Here is a 17,038-nt window from a genome sequence, read left to right on the forward strand (position 1 = left end):
CCTGACAGGTGTGGCATATCCAGAAGTTGATTACAAAGCATGATAATTACACAGGTGCACCTTGTGCTGGGGACAATAAAAGGCCACTAAAATGTGCAGTTTTGTCACACAACACTGCCACAGATGTCTCATGTTGAGAGAGTGTGCAAATAGCATGCAGAGCAGTTGGCAGAGAATTTAACGTTAATTTCTCTACCATAAGCTGCCACCAACGTCGTTTTAGAGAATTTGGCTGTACGTCCAACCGGCCTCACAACCGCAGACCACGAGTAACCACGCCAGCCCAGGACCTCCATATCCGGCGTCTTCACCTGCGGGATGGTCTCAGACCAGCAAACCCGACAGCTGATAAAACTGAAGAGTATTTCTGTCTGTAATAAAGCCCCTTTCAGGGGAAAAACTCACTCTGACTGGCTGGGCCTGGCTGGGCCTGGCTCCCCAGTTAGTGGGCCAATAAATGTAAAATGTAAATGTGAGCCTATGCCCTCCCAGGCCCATCCAGGGCCTAATGAATTTATTTAAATTGACTGATTTCCTTATAAGAACTGTAACTCAGTTAAATCATTGAAATTGTTGCATGTTGCGTTTATCATTTTGTTCAGTATAGATAAAGTTGAATGGGTTGGGGGGATTGGAAGGGGTTTTATTTATTATTTTAAAAATGGGGGGGTGGTAGAAGTTAGTCGGGATTCATTATTATTATAATATTTTGTATTATTTTATTAATTATTTAAAAAAAAATCTTAGTAGTATAGAATTAGGCAGACCAGCACAGTAGGTGGCGGCATGCACCTTTACGTTTATTTGCGAACCGCCATGATATCAGAGAAGAAGAAGAAGCTTTTCTAGCCGAGTAGATAAACACACTTATTATTAGGTTTGTATAGCGATTAATGCAGATTTAATTAACTACCATATACAACTCAATTAGTTCTCGTTTCGTTATATTCGAATAATCAGTGTTCATATCGCTGTTTCCCTGAAGAGAAGTAGCTCATGTTGGAGATAGTTTGCTAACGTTGGTTATCTCAATATGGAGAGAACGAGGGAGCAACATGGCATGCAATGGTCGCAGGGTTAGCTAGTCAACTTACTTGGTTTTAAAGGTAAGTTCGATAGCTATTTACGTACTAGCTAGAAGTGCTATCATAATTTAACTTCATATTAACACGACAAACCACGTTGAGTTGTAACGTTAGCAAGGTAAAACATTCATCCACAATCATTCAAGTTCGCCAGGCAACGTTAGTTACGTTACTGAGTTAGCACAGTAACATTATGCCATATAGCAAAGCTTTTCATTTGGTACATTCGCTAGTTACTACACACAGCATTTAAGTTACCAGTCATTCTAGCTTAAATATCTTTAATGTGGAATACTGCAATACCTGCCAGCTTTGTGATGACATTTTGTGGTCCATACAATCTAGAATGTATTGTCAATTCGTTTGCTAGGCCTATATTAAACCAATAGTCTTTACACTGGTACTGAACTGTGTATGTTTCATGGCATTTCTCTTCCAGTTTGGTAGCAAAAGACATCTACCAGGCTGTAAGAAATTTGCAGTTTGGAATTTTGTGGCCAGGGATCGAGAATTTGAGACAAGTTCGACTGCAATCAATTTCCACGCGTCGTCATGGCTTGGGCTCTGAAGTTGCCACTCACTGATGAGGTGATTGAATCAGGTCTGGTCCAAGACTTTGATGCCAGTCTCTCTGGCATTGGACAAGAGCTTGGAGCTGGGGCGTACAGTATGAGGTATGAATCATAATTGGAAGTCTATTGAAATGTTAAAATGTCAAGACATAGTACTTTGTACTTTTACATAGAAAATCAGTATATGTCAGTGAAAAAAATAATAATACTGTTTTACCTATTCAAGAGTAGGCCCTATCATATTTATCAGTTAGCCTATAATGAGTTGGTGGCCGTCGCTCTCTAGTAATTTGTCCTTTTGGATGGTGTCGGGTGGTGCTGCTTTAAATGTTAGGAGTGTGTGTTTTCAGTTCAGAGAGCGCGTCGGCCAAAGAACCTATGAATAGTGAATCTGTAAAGTAGTTTGTTATGGAACGCATACCTCAAGTGGAAACGGCCTTCTAAATCTAGGCTACTGTTTACTTTCAGTATATTCCATACTAGAATAGAATGCATTTAGAATGTATCCTATTCTCAATGTTGCTAAATTGTCACTCCCAAGCTATAGTTTACCATTTGCTTACTATTTGTGTTGGTGGATAGGACAGCTTCTCAAAATACTTACACACCACCAAAAACGTATGTGAAATGTTTTTTTTTTTGTATTTTGTTAAACATATCACACCCATTTTATAGTGGTTTTACAGAAAAAGCTTTTTTTTGCCAGTAATTCACGAGTTAGCCCATTCATAGACGCTAACTACATTTACCACCTATTGACGATAGTATCTTCTGGCCAGGGGAATTTTATTAAGAGCCCCCAACGCTTGCTCTAAACGTTAACACGCATTGCTTGCGGGACTGTTTTGGAAACATAAGAAATGTGTTTTTCATATCAGGGTGAAATAATAATAAATAAAATGTTTAAAAAAATTACAACACATCTTTTGTGTAAACAGAAGATTGGACACCACAAACGTGTTGTCACGGGAACATACTGTCTGTAACCGTGTTTAAACCGGTTAAAACAGTGTACAGTAAGTGGCAATTATTTTGATGTGATATGAAAGTAAAGGGCTTTATGTTGCACTCCTGAGTGGCACAGCGCTCTAAGGCACTGCATATCAGTGCAAGAGGCGTCACTACAGTCCCTGGTTCGAATCCAGGCTGTATCACATCTGGTCGTGATTGGTAGTCCCAAAGGGCGGCGCCCAATTGGCCAAGCGTCGTCCAGGTTTGGCCGGGGTAGGTCGTCATTGTAAATAAGAATTTGTTCTTAACTGACTTGCCTAGTTAAATATATATTTTTACATGTTTCTAGAACCGTACTGCAATTGAGCTTCGATTCACGTTTAGATGGAGCATTTGGCTGCCAGAGCCAATTCACCTCTAAACAGAACATGTAAGGTCCTTGGACTATAAAGTGTAATGTTAGGCTCCTTTAGTCCATTATTGGGCTAGCACATGTCTAACCTTTTTGTGTAGGGGATACATCCCTCTCTTTCAGACTGCTCTTTTGTCAGTATTGTAAGTGTTCTGTTACATGATACTAAAGTGCCTCAATTGTCAGTATAATTCTTATGTTGAGAGGGAGGATGAGATACCCAGGCTGCATACCAAAGTAGTTGATTGCACAAGTTTTTACTATCGTAACTAATGAACTGTGAAGAAAGTGTGTTATAAATCACTTGTTATTTTCCAGTGGCTTCTAGTGATATTAATTTCATTTACATTTATTGGGTGGGTAACAGAATTTCCTCACGTTTATTTTTTAAGAGTTGAATTTACCTTTTCAATCTGTCTCGTATTCTGGAGGTACAAGTTCTGTTGAGTTGTTTCAGACAGCTCTTGATAATTTGCCAATCTCATGTACTTGTAAAAGACCTTGGCTTGCCATTTCATTGACCATGTTGTCATGCGGTTCTTTCTCCAGCGACGTGCTGGCCCTCCCCATCTTTAAGCAGGAGGAGTCTAACCTGCCCTCTGACAGTGAGAACAAGATTCTTCCTTTCCAGTATGTTCTGTGTGCAGCAACCTCGCCTGCTATCAAACTGCATGATGAAACGCTTACCTACCTCAACCAAGGTTAGCATCTGTCTGTTTTACATTACATGCTTTTGTTGTGAATTTGATGCCAATTTAAAAGAAATAGCCAGATTGTGTGTGCATACATACATACACATTGCATTTGTAAAGTACTCAGACCCCTTGACTTTTTCCAAATTGTTACTTTACAGCCTCATTCTAAAATTGATTTAAATTGTTTTCTTTCCGCATCAATCTACACACAATACCCCACAATGGAAAAAGCAAAAACAGGTTTTTATACGTTTTTGAAAATGTATAAAAAAGAAACTACTGAAATATCACATTTACATAAGTATTCAGACCTTTTACTCAGTACTTTGTTGAAGCACCTTTGGCAGTGATTACAGCCCCAAGTCTTCTTGGGTATGACGCTACAAGCTTGGCACACCTGTATTTGGAGAGTTTCTCCCATTCTTCTCTGCAGATCCTCTCAAGTTCTGTCAGGTTGGATACGGAGCGTCGCTGCACAGCTATTTTCAGGTCTCACCAGAGATGACCGATCGGGTTCAAGTCCGGTCTCTGGCTGGGACATTGACTTTTATTTATTTATTACCACTTTCTCTCCCCAATTTCATGGTATCCAATTGGTAGTTAGTCTTGTCCCTTCGCCGCAACTCCCGTACGGACTCGGGAGAGGCGAAGGTCGAGTTCCGTGCGTCCTCCGAAACACAAGCCAGCCAAGCTGCGCTGCTTCTTGACACAATGCCCGCTTAACCTGGAAGCCAGCCGCACTAATGTGTCGGAGGAAACACTGTACACCTGCCGACTGTGTCAGCGTGCACTGCGCCCGGCCCGCCCCGCCCCAGGAGTTGCTGAAGTGCGATGGGATTAGGACATCTATACCGGCCTAACCCGGACGAAGCTGGGCCAAGTGTGTGCCGCCCCATGGGTCTCCCAGCTGCCACAGAGCCTGGACTCGAACCAGGATCTCTAGTGGCACAGCCTTAGATCACTGCGCACTCGGGAGGCCGACATTCAGAGACTTGTCCCGAAGCCACTCCTGCATTGTTTTGGCTGTGTACTTAGGGTTGTTGTCCTGTTGGAGGTGAACCTTCGCCCCAGTCTGAAGTCCTGAGCGTTCTAGAGCAGATTTTCATCAATGATCTCTCTGTACTTTGCTCTGTTCATCTTTCCCTTGATCCTGACTAGTCTCTCAGTCCACAGCATGATGCTTCCACCACCATGCTTCACTGTAAGGATGGTGCCAGGTTTCTTCCGGAAGTGACGCTTGGCATTCAGGCCAAAGAGGTAAATCTTGGTTTCATCAGACAAGAGAATCTTGTATCTCATGGTCTGAGAGTCTTTAAATGTCTTTTGGCAAACTCCAAGAAGGCTGTCATATGCCTTTTACTGAGGAGTGGCTTCTGTCTGGCCACTCTACCATAAAAGCCTGATTGGTGGAGTGCTGCATAGATGGTTGTCCTTCAGGAAGGTACTCCCATCTCCACAGATGAACTCTAGAGCTCCGTCAGAGTGACCATTGGGTTCTTGGTTACCTCCCTGACCAAGGCCCTTCTCCCCCGATTGCTCAGTTTGGCCGGGCGTCCAGCTCTAGTAAGAGTCTTGGTGGTCCCATACCCCTTACATTTAAGAATGATGGAGGCCACTGCTTTCTTGAGGACCTTCAATGCTGCAGGAATTTGTTGGTACCCTTCCCCAAATCTGTGTCTCGACACAATCTTGTCTCGGAGCTCCATGGATAATTTATTTTGACCTCATGGCTTGGTTTTTGCTCTGACGTGCATTGTCAACTGAGGAACTTTATATTGACAGGTGTGCCTTTCCAAATCATGTCCAATCAGTTTAATTTACTACAGGTTGACTCCAAGTTGTAGAAACATCTCAAGGACGATCAATTGAAACGGGATGTACCTGAGCTCAATTTCGAGTCTCATAGGAAAAGGCCTGAATGCTTATGTAAATAAGGTATTTCTGTTTTACATTTAACACATTTGCAAACATTTCTAAAATCCTGTTTTCACTTGGTCATTATGATAATTTTTTTTGTAATCCATTTTAGGATATAGCTGTAACCTTACAAAATGTGGGAAAAGTCAAGGGGTCTGAATACTTTCTGAATGCACTATATATACAGTACCAGTCAAGTTTGGACACACCTATTCATTCAATGGTTTTTCTTTATTTTTACTATTTTCTACATTGTAGAATAATAGTGAAGACATCAAAACTATGAAATGACACATGGAATCATGTAGTAACCAAAAAAGGGTTAAACAAATCAAAATATATTTGAGATTCTTTAAAGTAGCCACCCTTTGCCTTGATGACAGCTTTGCACACTCTTATCTCAACTAGCTCCATGTGGTAGTCACCTGCAATGCATTTCAATTAACAGGTGTGCCTTGTTAAATGTTAATTTGTGGTATTTCTTTCCTTCTTAATCAGTTGTCTTGTGACAAGGTAGGGGTGTTATTCAGAAGATTCTATTCTATTTGATAAGAGACCAAGTCTGTATTATGGCAAGAACAGCTCAAAGAAACAAAGATAAATGACAGTCCATCATTACTTTAAGACATGGTCAGTCAATGTGGAAAATGTCAAAAATTGTCTTCAAGTGCAGTTGTAAAAACCATCAAGCTCTATGTTGAAACTGGATCTCATGAGGACCGCCACAGGAAAGGAATTGCCAGAGTTACCACTAGGACAAGTTCATTAGAGTTACCAGGCTCGGAAATTGCAGCCTAAATAAATAATTATATGGACTCTTTGTTATTTATTTTTATATATATATATATATATATATATATATATATATATATATATATATATATATTTCTCTCACACACCCTCAGTGCCCTCAAAGTATTCATACCCCTTGACTTATTCAACATTTTGACAGTCGGAATAAAAAATGTATTAAATGTATTTTTTTTCTAACCCATCTACACACACAATACCCCATAATGCCAAAGTGAATACATGTTTTTAGAAATGTTTGCAAATTTATTGAGACTTATACAGAAATATCACATTTACATAAGTGTTTACACCACTTAAGTCAATACATGTTATAATCACCTATGGCGGCGATTACAGCTGGTAGTCTTTGTGGGTAAGTCGCTTAGAGCTTTGCACACCTGCATTGTACAATATTTGCACATTGTTCTTTTAATTTTTTTTTAAGCTCTGTGAAGTTGGTTGTTAATCATTGCTAGACTGCCATTTTCAAGTCTTGCCATTTAGATTTTCAAGCCAATTTAAGTCAAAACCGTAACTAGGCTACTCAGGAACATTTAATTTTGTCTCGTAAGAAACTCCAGTGTATATTTAGCCATGTGTTTTAGGTTATTGTCCTGCTGAAAGGTGAATTTGTCTCCCAGTGTGTTGGAAAGCAGTCAACCAGGTTTTCCTTTAGGATTTTCCCTGTGCTTAGCTCTATTTTGTTTATTTTTATCCTAAAAAAAGTCCCTAGTCCTTGCTGACAAGCATCCCCATAGCATGATGCAGCCACATGCTTGAAAATATAAAGAGTGGTACTCAGTGATATGTTGGATTCTCAGGACATAAAGTCCATTTTGACAAATTGTTTGCAGTTTTACTTTTGTGCCTTTTTTAGCAACATTTTTTTTTATTCTGTACAGTCTAATTTTCACTCTGTCATTTAGGTTAGTATTGTGGAGTAACTACAATGTTGATCCATCCTCTGGTTTCTCCTATCACAGCCATTGAAACCCTGAAACTGTTTCAAAGGCCTCATTGGTCTCATGGTGAAATCCCTGCACGGTTTCCTTCTTCTTTGGGAATGGAGTTAGGAAGGACGCCTGTATCCTTGTAGTTACTGGGTATATTGATACACTTTGGATGGTGTAACTTCACCATGCTCACAGGGATATTCATTGTCTGCATTTTTATGTTTTACCAATAGGTGCCCTTTGCGAGGCATTGGAAAATCTCCCTAGTCTTTGTGGTTGAATCTGTGTTTGAAATTCACTGCTCGACTGAGAGACCTTACAATTATCTGTATGTATGGGGTACAGAGATGAGGTAGTCATGAAACAAATCCTGTTAAACACTTATTGCACACAGTGAGTCAATGCAACTTATGTGTCTTGTTAGGCACATTTTTACTCTGGAACTTATTTAGGCTTGCCATAACAAAGGGGCTGAATACTTATTTACTCAAGACATTTCAGCTTTTCACTTTTAATTCATTTGTAAAAATGTCTAAACATAATTCCACTTTGATATTTATGTGCTATTGTGTGTAGGCCAGTGACAAATCTCAATTGAATACATTTTAAGCTGTAACTCAACAAAATGTGGGAAGTCAAGGGGTTTGAATACTTTCTGAAGGCACTGTGTGTGTTCCATCTATCAAAAGATTCTGTTTCGATTTCAGGACAGTCTTATGAAATTCGAATGCTTGACAATCGGAAGTTGGGTGAACTCCCAGAAATCACTGGCAAAATGGTGAAGGTAAGATGAACAAGAATGGTGAGTCGTGAGTGAGTGATTGCATGGGTCTGTTCCAATGAGAAAGACCACATGGGACAATCAGTCATAGTTCCTCAGTGACGTTTTCTGTGTGCCCCCAGAGCATCATCCGCGTGGTCTTCCATGACCGTCGTCTTCAGTACACAGAGCACCAGCAGCTGGAGGGCTGGCGCTGGAACAGGCCTGGAGACCGCATCCTCGACCTGGGTAAGCTGTCTGTCATGGGTGGTGGCCTACTCTGGGTGAAGAAGGATAGGAGGGTGCTGCTTTTAAGACTTTAGCTGCTGTGGCACTGACATGGTTTCAAATAACACTGAGTTGTTTCTTCAGTGAAATAAATTATAGTTGACAACAGGCTGCATAACATAGACTGAGTGCTCACACAATCCTTCTGATAACTTGTCTCGTGTTGCTCCATTGTAGATATCCCAATGTCAGTTGGCATGGTCGACCCCAGGGCTAACCCTACTCAGCTTAACACTGTGGAGTTCCTGTGGGACCCTTCAAAAAGAACCTCTGTTTTTATCCAGGTAGCATGATAAACACACCCACATGGTTGTTTTCATAATGCTGGTCGTAGCTTATCTTCTAACGTCAGTCCGAGGCTATCTGAATGGAGTGGAAACAAATGGGTTTTCAAGCCAAATAGAGCTCTCACCATGTTTGTACTGAATAAAACTAATAGTTTTGTCCTAATATGACAACTTTAGCAAAATCCTTCAGTTTTCAAATAGGCGTGCCGATTCCATGTTTTAGGTTCACTGCATCAGCACAGAGTTCACTATGCGGAAGCACGGGGGAGAGAAAGGCGTGCCTTTCCGCATCCAGATCGACACTTTCAAAGAGAATGATGGCGAAGAGTATACAGAGCACCTGCATTCTGCCAGCTGTCAGGTCAAAGTCTTCAAGGTGAGAAGAAAGTCTGACCAAAGACATTTACTGTTGCCATAAAGCGTCATTTGATCCTGATCACGGTACTGTCCATTATAAACAACTTTACCTCACCTGTGGCAGCCTAAAGGTGCAGACAGGAAGCAGAAGACAGACCGAGAGAAGATGGAAAAGAGGGCGCCTCAGGAGAAGGAGAAATACCAGCCCTCGTATGAAACCACCATCCTAACAGAGGTTAGAGTCAGTGTGTTGAGTGAATGGGATGGAGGAAAATGTTGGATATGGAGAGGAAGATGTGGTAGCAGTCAGTATGAAGTCTAAGGAATGAAGGAACATGAGCAAAATTATGCATCCTTTAATTATTTGTGTCAGTAATATCATAATGCATAGAAATTCTGTACACAGGATTTCTTCATGAAGTAATAACTTACATCTGGAATGCTGGATTATGTAAAGAGCCTAGGTCCCTCCCTACTAGAATAACAGAAATGTTCTCTTGCAGTGCTCTCCCTGGCCAGAGGTCACCTATGTAAATAACTCTCCATCACCTGGCTTCAACAGCTCACACAACAGTTTTCCAGTGGCAGAGGGGTAGGGATCAGGACATAAACATGCAGCCAGCACTGAACCACACTGCTTGTTACAAATTGCTTATTTTGTTTTATATTTTGTTTTATATGTACATTTATAAAAGATTATGGGGGGATGCAATGTCTAATACTTCTGTTCTTTGTGAATGTCTGTCTGTTTTCCTTCTATTACCAGAATGTCCATCTCAACCTTTTCATGTTCTTTTTCTCTGTCCCTCCCAGCAATGGATCCCCCAGTCACCAGCCAGAGCTAGTTGTTCAGGTAGCAGATGTAAGTACCTGTGTCCCTTCCCTTTGTGTGTCCAAAACCCACCTATGGGTCACAGTTTCCTGCACCATCCCTTCCCATGTCACCAACCCCCACATCTACATGTTTAAAGTCCAGCTTTTTTCACATAACTGATGTTGGCACATTGTGGTCATGCTTCAAGTTTGCCTTTTGCTTTTGGCAGCAGCACTAGTGAAATACTGTAGGAAATTGTCGGTAGTGGGCTATTTAAACTGAAGTGTAAGAATGAGGGCTGAGGCTAGGAGACTGGCTATGTAACTTTGCAATCAGTACGTTATTTTATTTTTAAAGCAGCACGACTTTACATCTTGTTTTCACATGATAGATGTCAGTTTCTGTTACCTGTTCTCCATTGATCACATTTGCATGTAGTCGAACATATTTACCAAAATAATGAATACGACAAAACTGTTTTGTACTTTGCTTAAATGGTTTTCTGTCTGGAAATGATTGGCAACAGTTGGGAAAAGCAAAGGCTATGCATTGATTTGGTTTAGAATACCTGACTAATTTATAAGAACCTGCAGAATGAGAAATGTAATGAAAAAAAAATGTGAATAGGTCCCTTTGCTTTCAACAGTTTTATTAATTTGTGCGAACATTGAATTAGTGCAGTGCTCATATTGAATTGTTTTTCTCTTGTGACTCCCTCTGTTTTCCCATTTATGGATACATAGAACACCAGTTATGTATACATGGGTAAAACATGCCCTTTGTTTTTAGGTCCATCAAAGCAACCATTTAACTACTGTAGTAGACTGTCCTCCATTAGGAATCTGTATCACGTGCATCCCCAATGATTTAATATGGTTGATGGATGAAAGACCTTGAAATGAGCCTAGATAGCCATGTCCGTGCACCTGTCAGTTGAGTTTTATAAAGGGTGTGTACACCTTTTCTCCCTTCTTTCCCCTGCATTATTATCCAATATAGATTGAAAGCTGTCTGACTGATACAATTGTAAGTTTCCAACATTTTCTAAACGTCTGACTCTGATTTAAGATGCAGACTTCACGGTTTAGACCAACTCAAACAGAATGTGAAATATTCACGGATAATATATCTTTAAACGATTGATTGCACTTATTAACCCTATTACTTGCCGTCTGATAATGATAAATATGTATCCAGTTGTTTTGGGTAGTTTGTAATCATTTGTAGGCAGCAACATCTGCCTTAACTCTCCCTAAGGCCTGCTTGAATTTTTTACATGAAAAAAAAAAAAGGTGCAGTTTGTCGAACGACACTAATATTTGCCTGAGTGCCGGTCTGTTTGTGCCATCATGCAAACTCCTTGTCACGCATTGGCATGACAATCATTGGCAATAGAGTTGACCAGAGCACAAACAGATCTGGAACCAGCCTGCTGTAATACTCCCAATACTTGTACCAGCATTTATTATAACGCTTCTACATGATGTACGTAATAGTCATGTAACCATTGCATTTCAAACTAGTTTTGACATAAATGCTGTGCCGAGTGTGTGTATATAGCAATAGGATGTAAAGTGCATTTGGAAAGTATTCAGACCCCTTCACTTTTTCCACGTTTTGTTATGTTACAGCCTTATTTAAAAAAAAATAATAATAATCCCTCAACAATCTACACACACTATGTGGGAACTCCTTCAAGACTGTTGGAAAAGCATTCCAGGTGAAGCTGGTTGAAAGAATGCCAAGAGTGTGCAAAGCTGTCAAGGCAAAGGGTGGCTACTTTGAAGAATCTCAAATATAAAATATATTTTGATTTGTTTAACACTTTGTTTTTGGTTACTACATGATTCCATATGTTATTTCATAGTTTTGATGTATTCGCTATTCTATAATATAGACAACAGTACAAATAAAGAAACCCTGGAATGAGGTGTGTCAAATTTTGCCTGGTACTCTATGTAAATAAGGTATTTCAGTTTTGCTTTTAAATTTGCAAACATTTCTAAAAACCAGTTTTTCCGCTTTGTCATTATGTGGTATTGTGTGTGTGTGTGTGTGTGAATTGTTTTTTAGAGTAAAGCTGTAACATAAAAGTTAAGGGGTCTGAATACTTTCTGAATGCACTGTATTTTGACAACGTCACTGTTTGCACTGTCAAAATATCACTCCTTGTGTTTTACCCCCATTATAGATAGAAATACATGAGCAAAGTTTTTGGGGGATTGGGAAGGTTTTGAAATATGACGATACAATTTTAAAATTGAGACATTCTGCTTTACAGTTGCCATCCCATCTACTTACAAGAGACAGTGAAAGTCTCCATCAGGTATATATGAATTTATTTGATGGTTTCTAGTTTGAATGTCGTTTTTTGGCTTTCAAAGCAAAAGTGAGATACAGTTAACTGTCAAAATGAAGAAAACGCGAACATAGTGTCTGAATAGGCCGTTAGGCCACCACAAGCCAGAACAGCTTCAATGCAGCTTGGCATAGTTTCTACAAGTGTCTGGAACTCTATTGGAGGGAAATTTCATCATGTGGCGTTTCGTTGATGGTGGTGGAAAACGCTGTCTCGGGCGCTGCTCCTGAATCTCTCATAAGTGTTCAATTGGGTTGAGATCTGGTGACCTGAGACACACACAAACACACACACACTCCCTTTAAACCCCTTATGTTCCTTTGAGACCCCTCTTTCAAAGTGTGATCTCTTCTAGACATGGTAGCCAAAATAATGGACATCTGGGCATTTTTATACTTTACCCTAAGCACGATGGGATGTTAATTTCATAATTAACTCAGGAACCACACCTGTGTGGAAGCATCTGCTTTCAATATACTTTCTATCCCTCATTTACTCACGTTTCCTGTATTTTGGCAGTTACTTGTACATTGCATGTCTTCTCTGACCAGGCTCCCAGCATACATGTTTGCGTGTGTGTAGAACAACCAAGACCAAAACAATTTATTTCTGTGTGCAGATGTGGATGACTGCTACCGTGGTCTACTGTAATTTTTGTGTGTACTGTCTCTTTTGGGACAAACAGAACCTGTTACCCGCGGCAACACCACAGGATGCACAGCAGTGGCTCCATAGAAACCGCTTTTCACCGTTCTGTCGGCTCTTCACTAATTTCTCAGGTAAGAAGGTCATGTATAGATATATATATATATATTGTCAACATTGTCATGTTGTGGAAGTCGGTCTAAAAGTAGGCTGATTTGTTCCAGGAGCTGATCTGTTGAAGCTGACCAGGGAAGATGTCATTCAGATATGTGGGCCAGCAGATGGTATTAGGCTCTTCAACGCGTTGAAAGGACGGTTAGTCTTCTTTCTTATCACTACTTCCATATTGCAGCATTCAAATGCCTATCGAATTTTATCACCATTTTTTTTTAAAGTGAAGTTTGTCAGCTTATTTCGCTGTGTGTGTGCAGGGTGGTACGTCCCAGGCTGACGGTGTATGTGTGCCAGGAATCCCAGCAGGCTCGGGAACAGCAGCAGAAACACGAGAACGGAGACGCAGCTAGCAGCACTTTTTTCGGTATGGGTGTGTCTGTGTGTGTGTGTGTGTTCTACTCTGAGTATACCAAATATTAAGAACACCTTCTTAATATTGAGTTGCACCCCCCCCCTTGCGTTTAGAACAGCCTTGATTCGTCGGGGCATAGACTCTGCAAGGTATCGAAAGCGTTCCACAGGGATGCTGGCCTATGTTGACTCCAATTCTTCCCACAGTTGTCAAGTTGGCTGGATGTCCTTTGGGGGGTGGGGGTAGACCTTACTTTATACACACATGGGAAACTGAGCGTGAAAAACCCAGCAGTGTTGCAGTTCTTGACACAAACTGGTGCGCCTGGCACCTACTACCATACCCCGTTCAAAGGCACTTAAATCTTTTGTCTTGCCCATTCACCCTCTGAATGGTACACATACAACATCCATGTCTCAAGGCTTAAAAATCCTTCTTTAACCTGTCTTCTCCCCTTCTTCTACACTGATTTTTGAAGTGTTCATCAATAAGGGATCATAGCTTTCGCCTGGATTCACCTGGTTAGTCTGTCATGGAAAGAGCAGGTGTTCTTAATGTTTTGTATACTCAGTGTATAAAGCTGACACATGCTTACCTACTTGCTGATGGCGGTGCAATGCATCAAATGGCATAATGATAGCTCTCTGTTTGTTATGGCATACCACACTGTTTCATGTTTTATTAGTGGTATGTACAGGATACACATGGTATACACCGTCCAACGAAATGTTTACTTGCAGGTTCCTTCTCAACAATGCAACAACAATAAGAAATAATATAAGAATAGGAACATAAAGTAAATGGCAGTAGAATAGAATAAACATTTTAATACAGGAAGGCACTATTTATAGTCCAATATTTACACATGGATTGGGGGGCAAGGTGCTACAACAATTATTGATAATGTATTCCTGTACACGTCTGTTGTCTTCTGCAGTGTACCATGCCATCTACCTGGAGGACTTGACAGCAGTTGAGCTGACAGAGAAGATCGCTCAGCTCTTCAACATCTCACCCAGACAGATCAGTCAGATCTTTAAACAGGGACCCACTGGTATACATGTCCTGGTCAGTGACGAGGTAAGGCTGTCTTTAGTCTACCTTTTGTGTTGTCCGAACAGGCACCCTATTCCCATGTTGTGCCCTAGTTTTGCTCAGAGTCCCAAAAGGGGTGCGCTACACAATAGGGTCTGATTTTAGACGCAGCCTTTGTCTCTGGCTCAGTCTGCCTTAAGACTGTCCTAATGTATACAACGTTATTGGCCTCTAAGACGGTGTCTCTCGTTTCTCACAGATGATTCAAAACTTCCAGGATGAAGTATGTTTTGTTTTGGATACAATGAAAGGTGAGTGCCATTCAGTTGTTTTCTTTTACCACAAATATTGGAGGGTGGAGAAGTGTCTGTGGTAGCTACGCTTGTAAAATCACCCTTCATGATATAGGCGCTGTTTTTTTAATCCTCAGCTGAGACGAACGACGGCTACCACATCATCCTGAAATGAAACTGTCTGGGGGATTGTCTAGCCCCCGCTCTCTCCTGACGCCCAACCCTGCCAGCCCCTCTACAGCCTTAGCCCCTGATGTACCTGGACCGTGCTGAAGATAACCCGATCGTTTTGCTCAACGATTCTCTAGAGGCTGCTCGCTACGGGGAACATTTTGGCTGAAGCACCTTGGCCATCCTCGATACCTTATTGTCTTATTTTAAAGGAGTGACACTATTTGAGCTGCCATATTGATGCAACTCTCCAGTCTCCTCCCATGCTAAAAACCCTTTTTAAATGGTTGCATTTTCCTGCTTTGTCGCTCATATGTTTGAAAAAGAGAATGGAAGACACCCTGTCACTGCTTCAGAATCAACGACTTTGCTGTCTTGTTTTTAGAATTCAGTCTTGCATGGGAAGGGATCCACAACAAGAGATGCAGAGTGCGTATGGTCTCCGGTCTCCATCTCCTCCTCGGCTGCTGGACATCAAGGAGTCGTTTTGTGAGGACCGTGGTCATGGTTAAGTAGCTACGGCAACAAAGCTTGCACAGGATATAAAATCTTAACTAGGTTAAAGATACAAAAGGGTTCTAATATCCCATAATTCTTTGCATAAATGCGGAAGCATTCTAGACCACGGGACCAGCAATGTGAGCGAAAATGACTGGAAGCAGTACAGAAAGTGTAAAAATAAAAACAATTGTAGAGAATTTACTCAGCAAGCACATAGCATAACTGTTTTATTCATTTATAGGTTTTTCAAATGATCTACAGCCACTATTACTTGGATTTCCTGAACGCTGGTCATGTTTTCAATGCTAATCCTGTGGAATCCAATAGCGGCGCTGGTCCCATGAATTTGTTTATTTGGAATTATCCAGGTTAGGACAATGTAATATCTTCAACCTTAAATCTGAACAGGAAGTGATGTCATAATGGAAAATGAAAGGGACACTTGCAGCATATATGAGATCCCCTCTGTCCTCCCAGTGAGCGCTGTGCTCCTGTGAAAGCCCACATCTGTCAAGTTGTATTTGTGTTGTCCATCTGTGCAGCTTTTCTAGGTCTTTAATCACTGTCGAGACCGTGTCAGTATACTGTTCTGTTCATGCCTCCCCGTTATTCATTAAACTGATTGACATCACTTTCTTTATTGACCACACACCGTGGCAACACCAGCAACCTACTAGTCTCTGTCTTGCCTGCCAACCCTATTTACCGTTATACTGTATTTATTACTTTACAGTGTCATTACGATGGTTTTGGACAATTTAACTTTTTTTGTAGTAGATGGTTGTTTAAAAGTGTGAATTTTAAATAATGTTTTTCTCTGACTGTTTTTATAAACGTGTAAACGGACGTGTTTCTACCTTGTTTAGAGAGAAGCAGTCTGCATTGTTTTGGGATATTACCACTATCAAGTATTAATATATAATAGTGGGTTGTTTAGGGTATACCAAAGCTGCATGTGGAAAGCTAGAGTTGGTTCCCATTCAATAAGGTTCTACTGAACGCTAGATGTTGCCCATCTTTGTCCCTCATCCAAGTCATCAGAACGATTAAACTACCTTACCCATACATTGCCTGTTTTGTATTTTTCTCTGCCTCGTTTTGGATGGGCACCATTGAGAAAATGTTTTAGACGCCCTGCCACTGATTTGGTCATCTTGGTTAACTCAGAACTTAAATCTCGCATAATTTGGTCAGATGCTTGATTTACGTAATGTTATGACAAATGACGGAGTTGGTAAACAGCTGAGGGATGGGGCTGGAGAAATGTAACCACTCTCAAGCTCATGGACAGAGCTTTGCATACAGGGACTGACCATCCATGATATAATGATCTACAGTGTTTAACATTCACTTTATTTACAAATGTGTTAAACAGCTTATTTTTGGTTCTGGAGTAAGACAGTTAAACTATGCTCATGAGGCATCTAGAAGTTACCAGTAGCCTATATTCTTCAATAAACAATGGATAAATATTAAATAAAGTCTAAAAATGGATGGCAAGATTCAAAGGCAGATTCATATTGGCCATATATATACACTAAATGAGTTTGGACTCCTTGTTGGACACAATAGCTGGTTAAGGATAACCCCATGTCAGAAATACTAGTATTCATTGTATTTTCTAC

General features: G+C 40.6%; 1 protein-coding gene across 2 annotated transcripts; it reads left to right on the plus strand.

The window, feature by feature from the left end:
* Window positions 1-799: 799 nt before the first annotated feature.
* Window positions 800-16,478, plus strand: LOC106567167 (transcription factor CP2). Of its 2 annotated transcripts, XM_014136159.3 has the most exons (18): window positions 800-1,106; window positions 1,525-1,759; window positions 3,570-3,721; window positions 8,085-8,161; window positions 8,281-8,386; window positions 8,603-8,709; window positions 8,936-9,088; window positions 9,194-9,304; window positions 9,573-9,661; window positions 9,883-9,931; window positions 10,883-10,909; window positions 12,165-12,209; window positions 12,928-13,021; window positions 13,112-13,202; window positions 13,319-13,425; window positions 14,351-14,493; window positions 14,708-14,759; window positions 14,879-16,478. In XM_014136159.3, the coding sequence occupies exons 2-18, from the start codon at window positions 1,638-1,640 to the stop codon at window positions 14,914-14,916; spliced, it is 1,563 nt and encodes a 520-aa protein (XP_013991634.1). In that variant the 5' UTR covers window positions 800-1,106; window positions 1,525-1,637; the 3' UTR covers window positions 14,917-16,478. The 2 variants fall into 2 exon arrangements, with proteins under 2 accessions (XP_013991634.1, XP_013991636.1); XM_014136161.3 differs by lacking the exon at window positions 10,883-10,909.
* The last annotated feature ends 560 nt before the right edge of the window (window positions 16,479-17,038 follow it).

The sequence above is a fragment of the Salmo salar genome, chromosome 13, assembly GCF_965601325.2.
Source record: "Salmo salar chromosome 13, fSalSal1, whole genome shotgun sequence".
NCBI classification, from domain to species: Eukaryota; Metazoa; Chordata; class Actinopteri; order Salmoniformes; family Salmonidae; genus Salmo; species Salmo salar.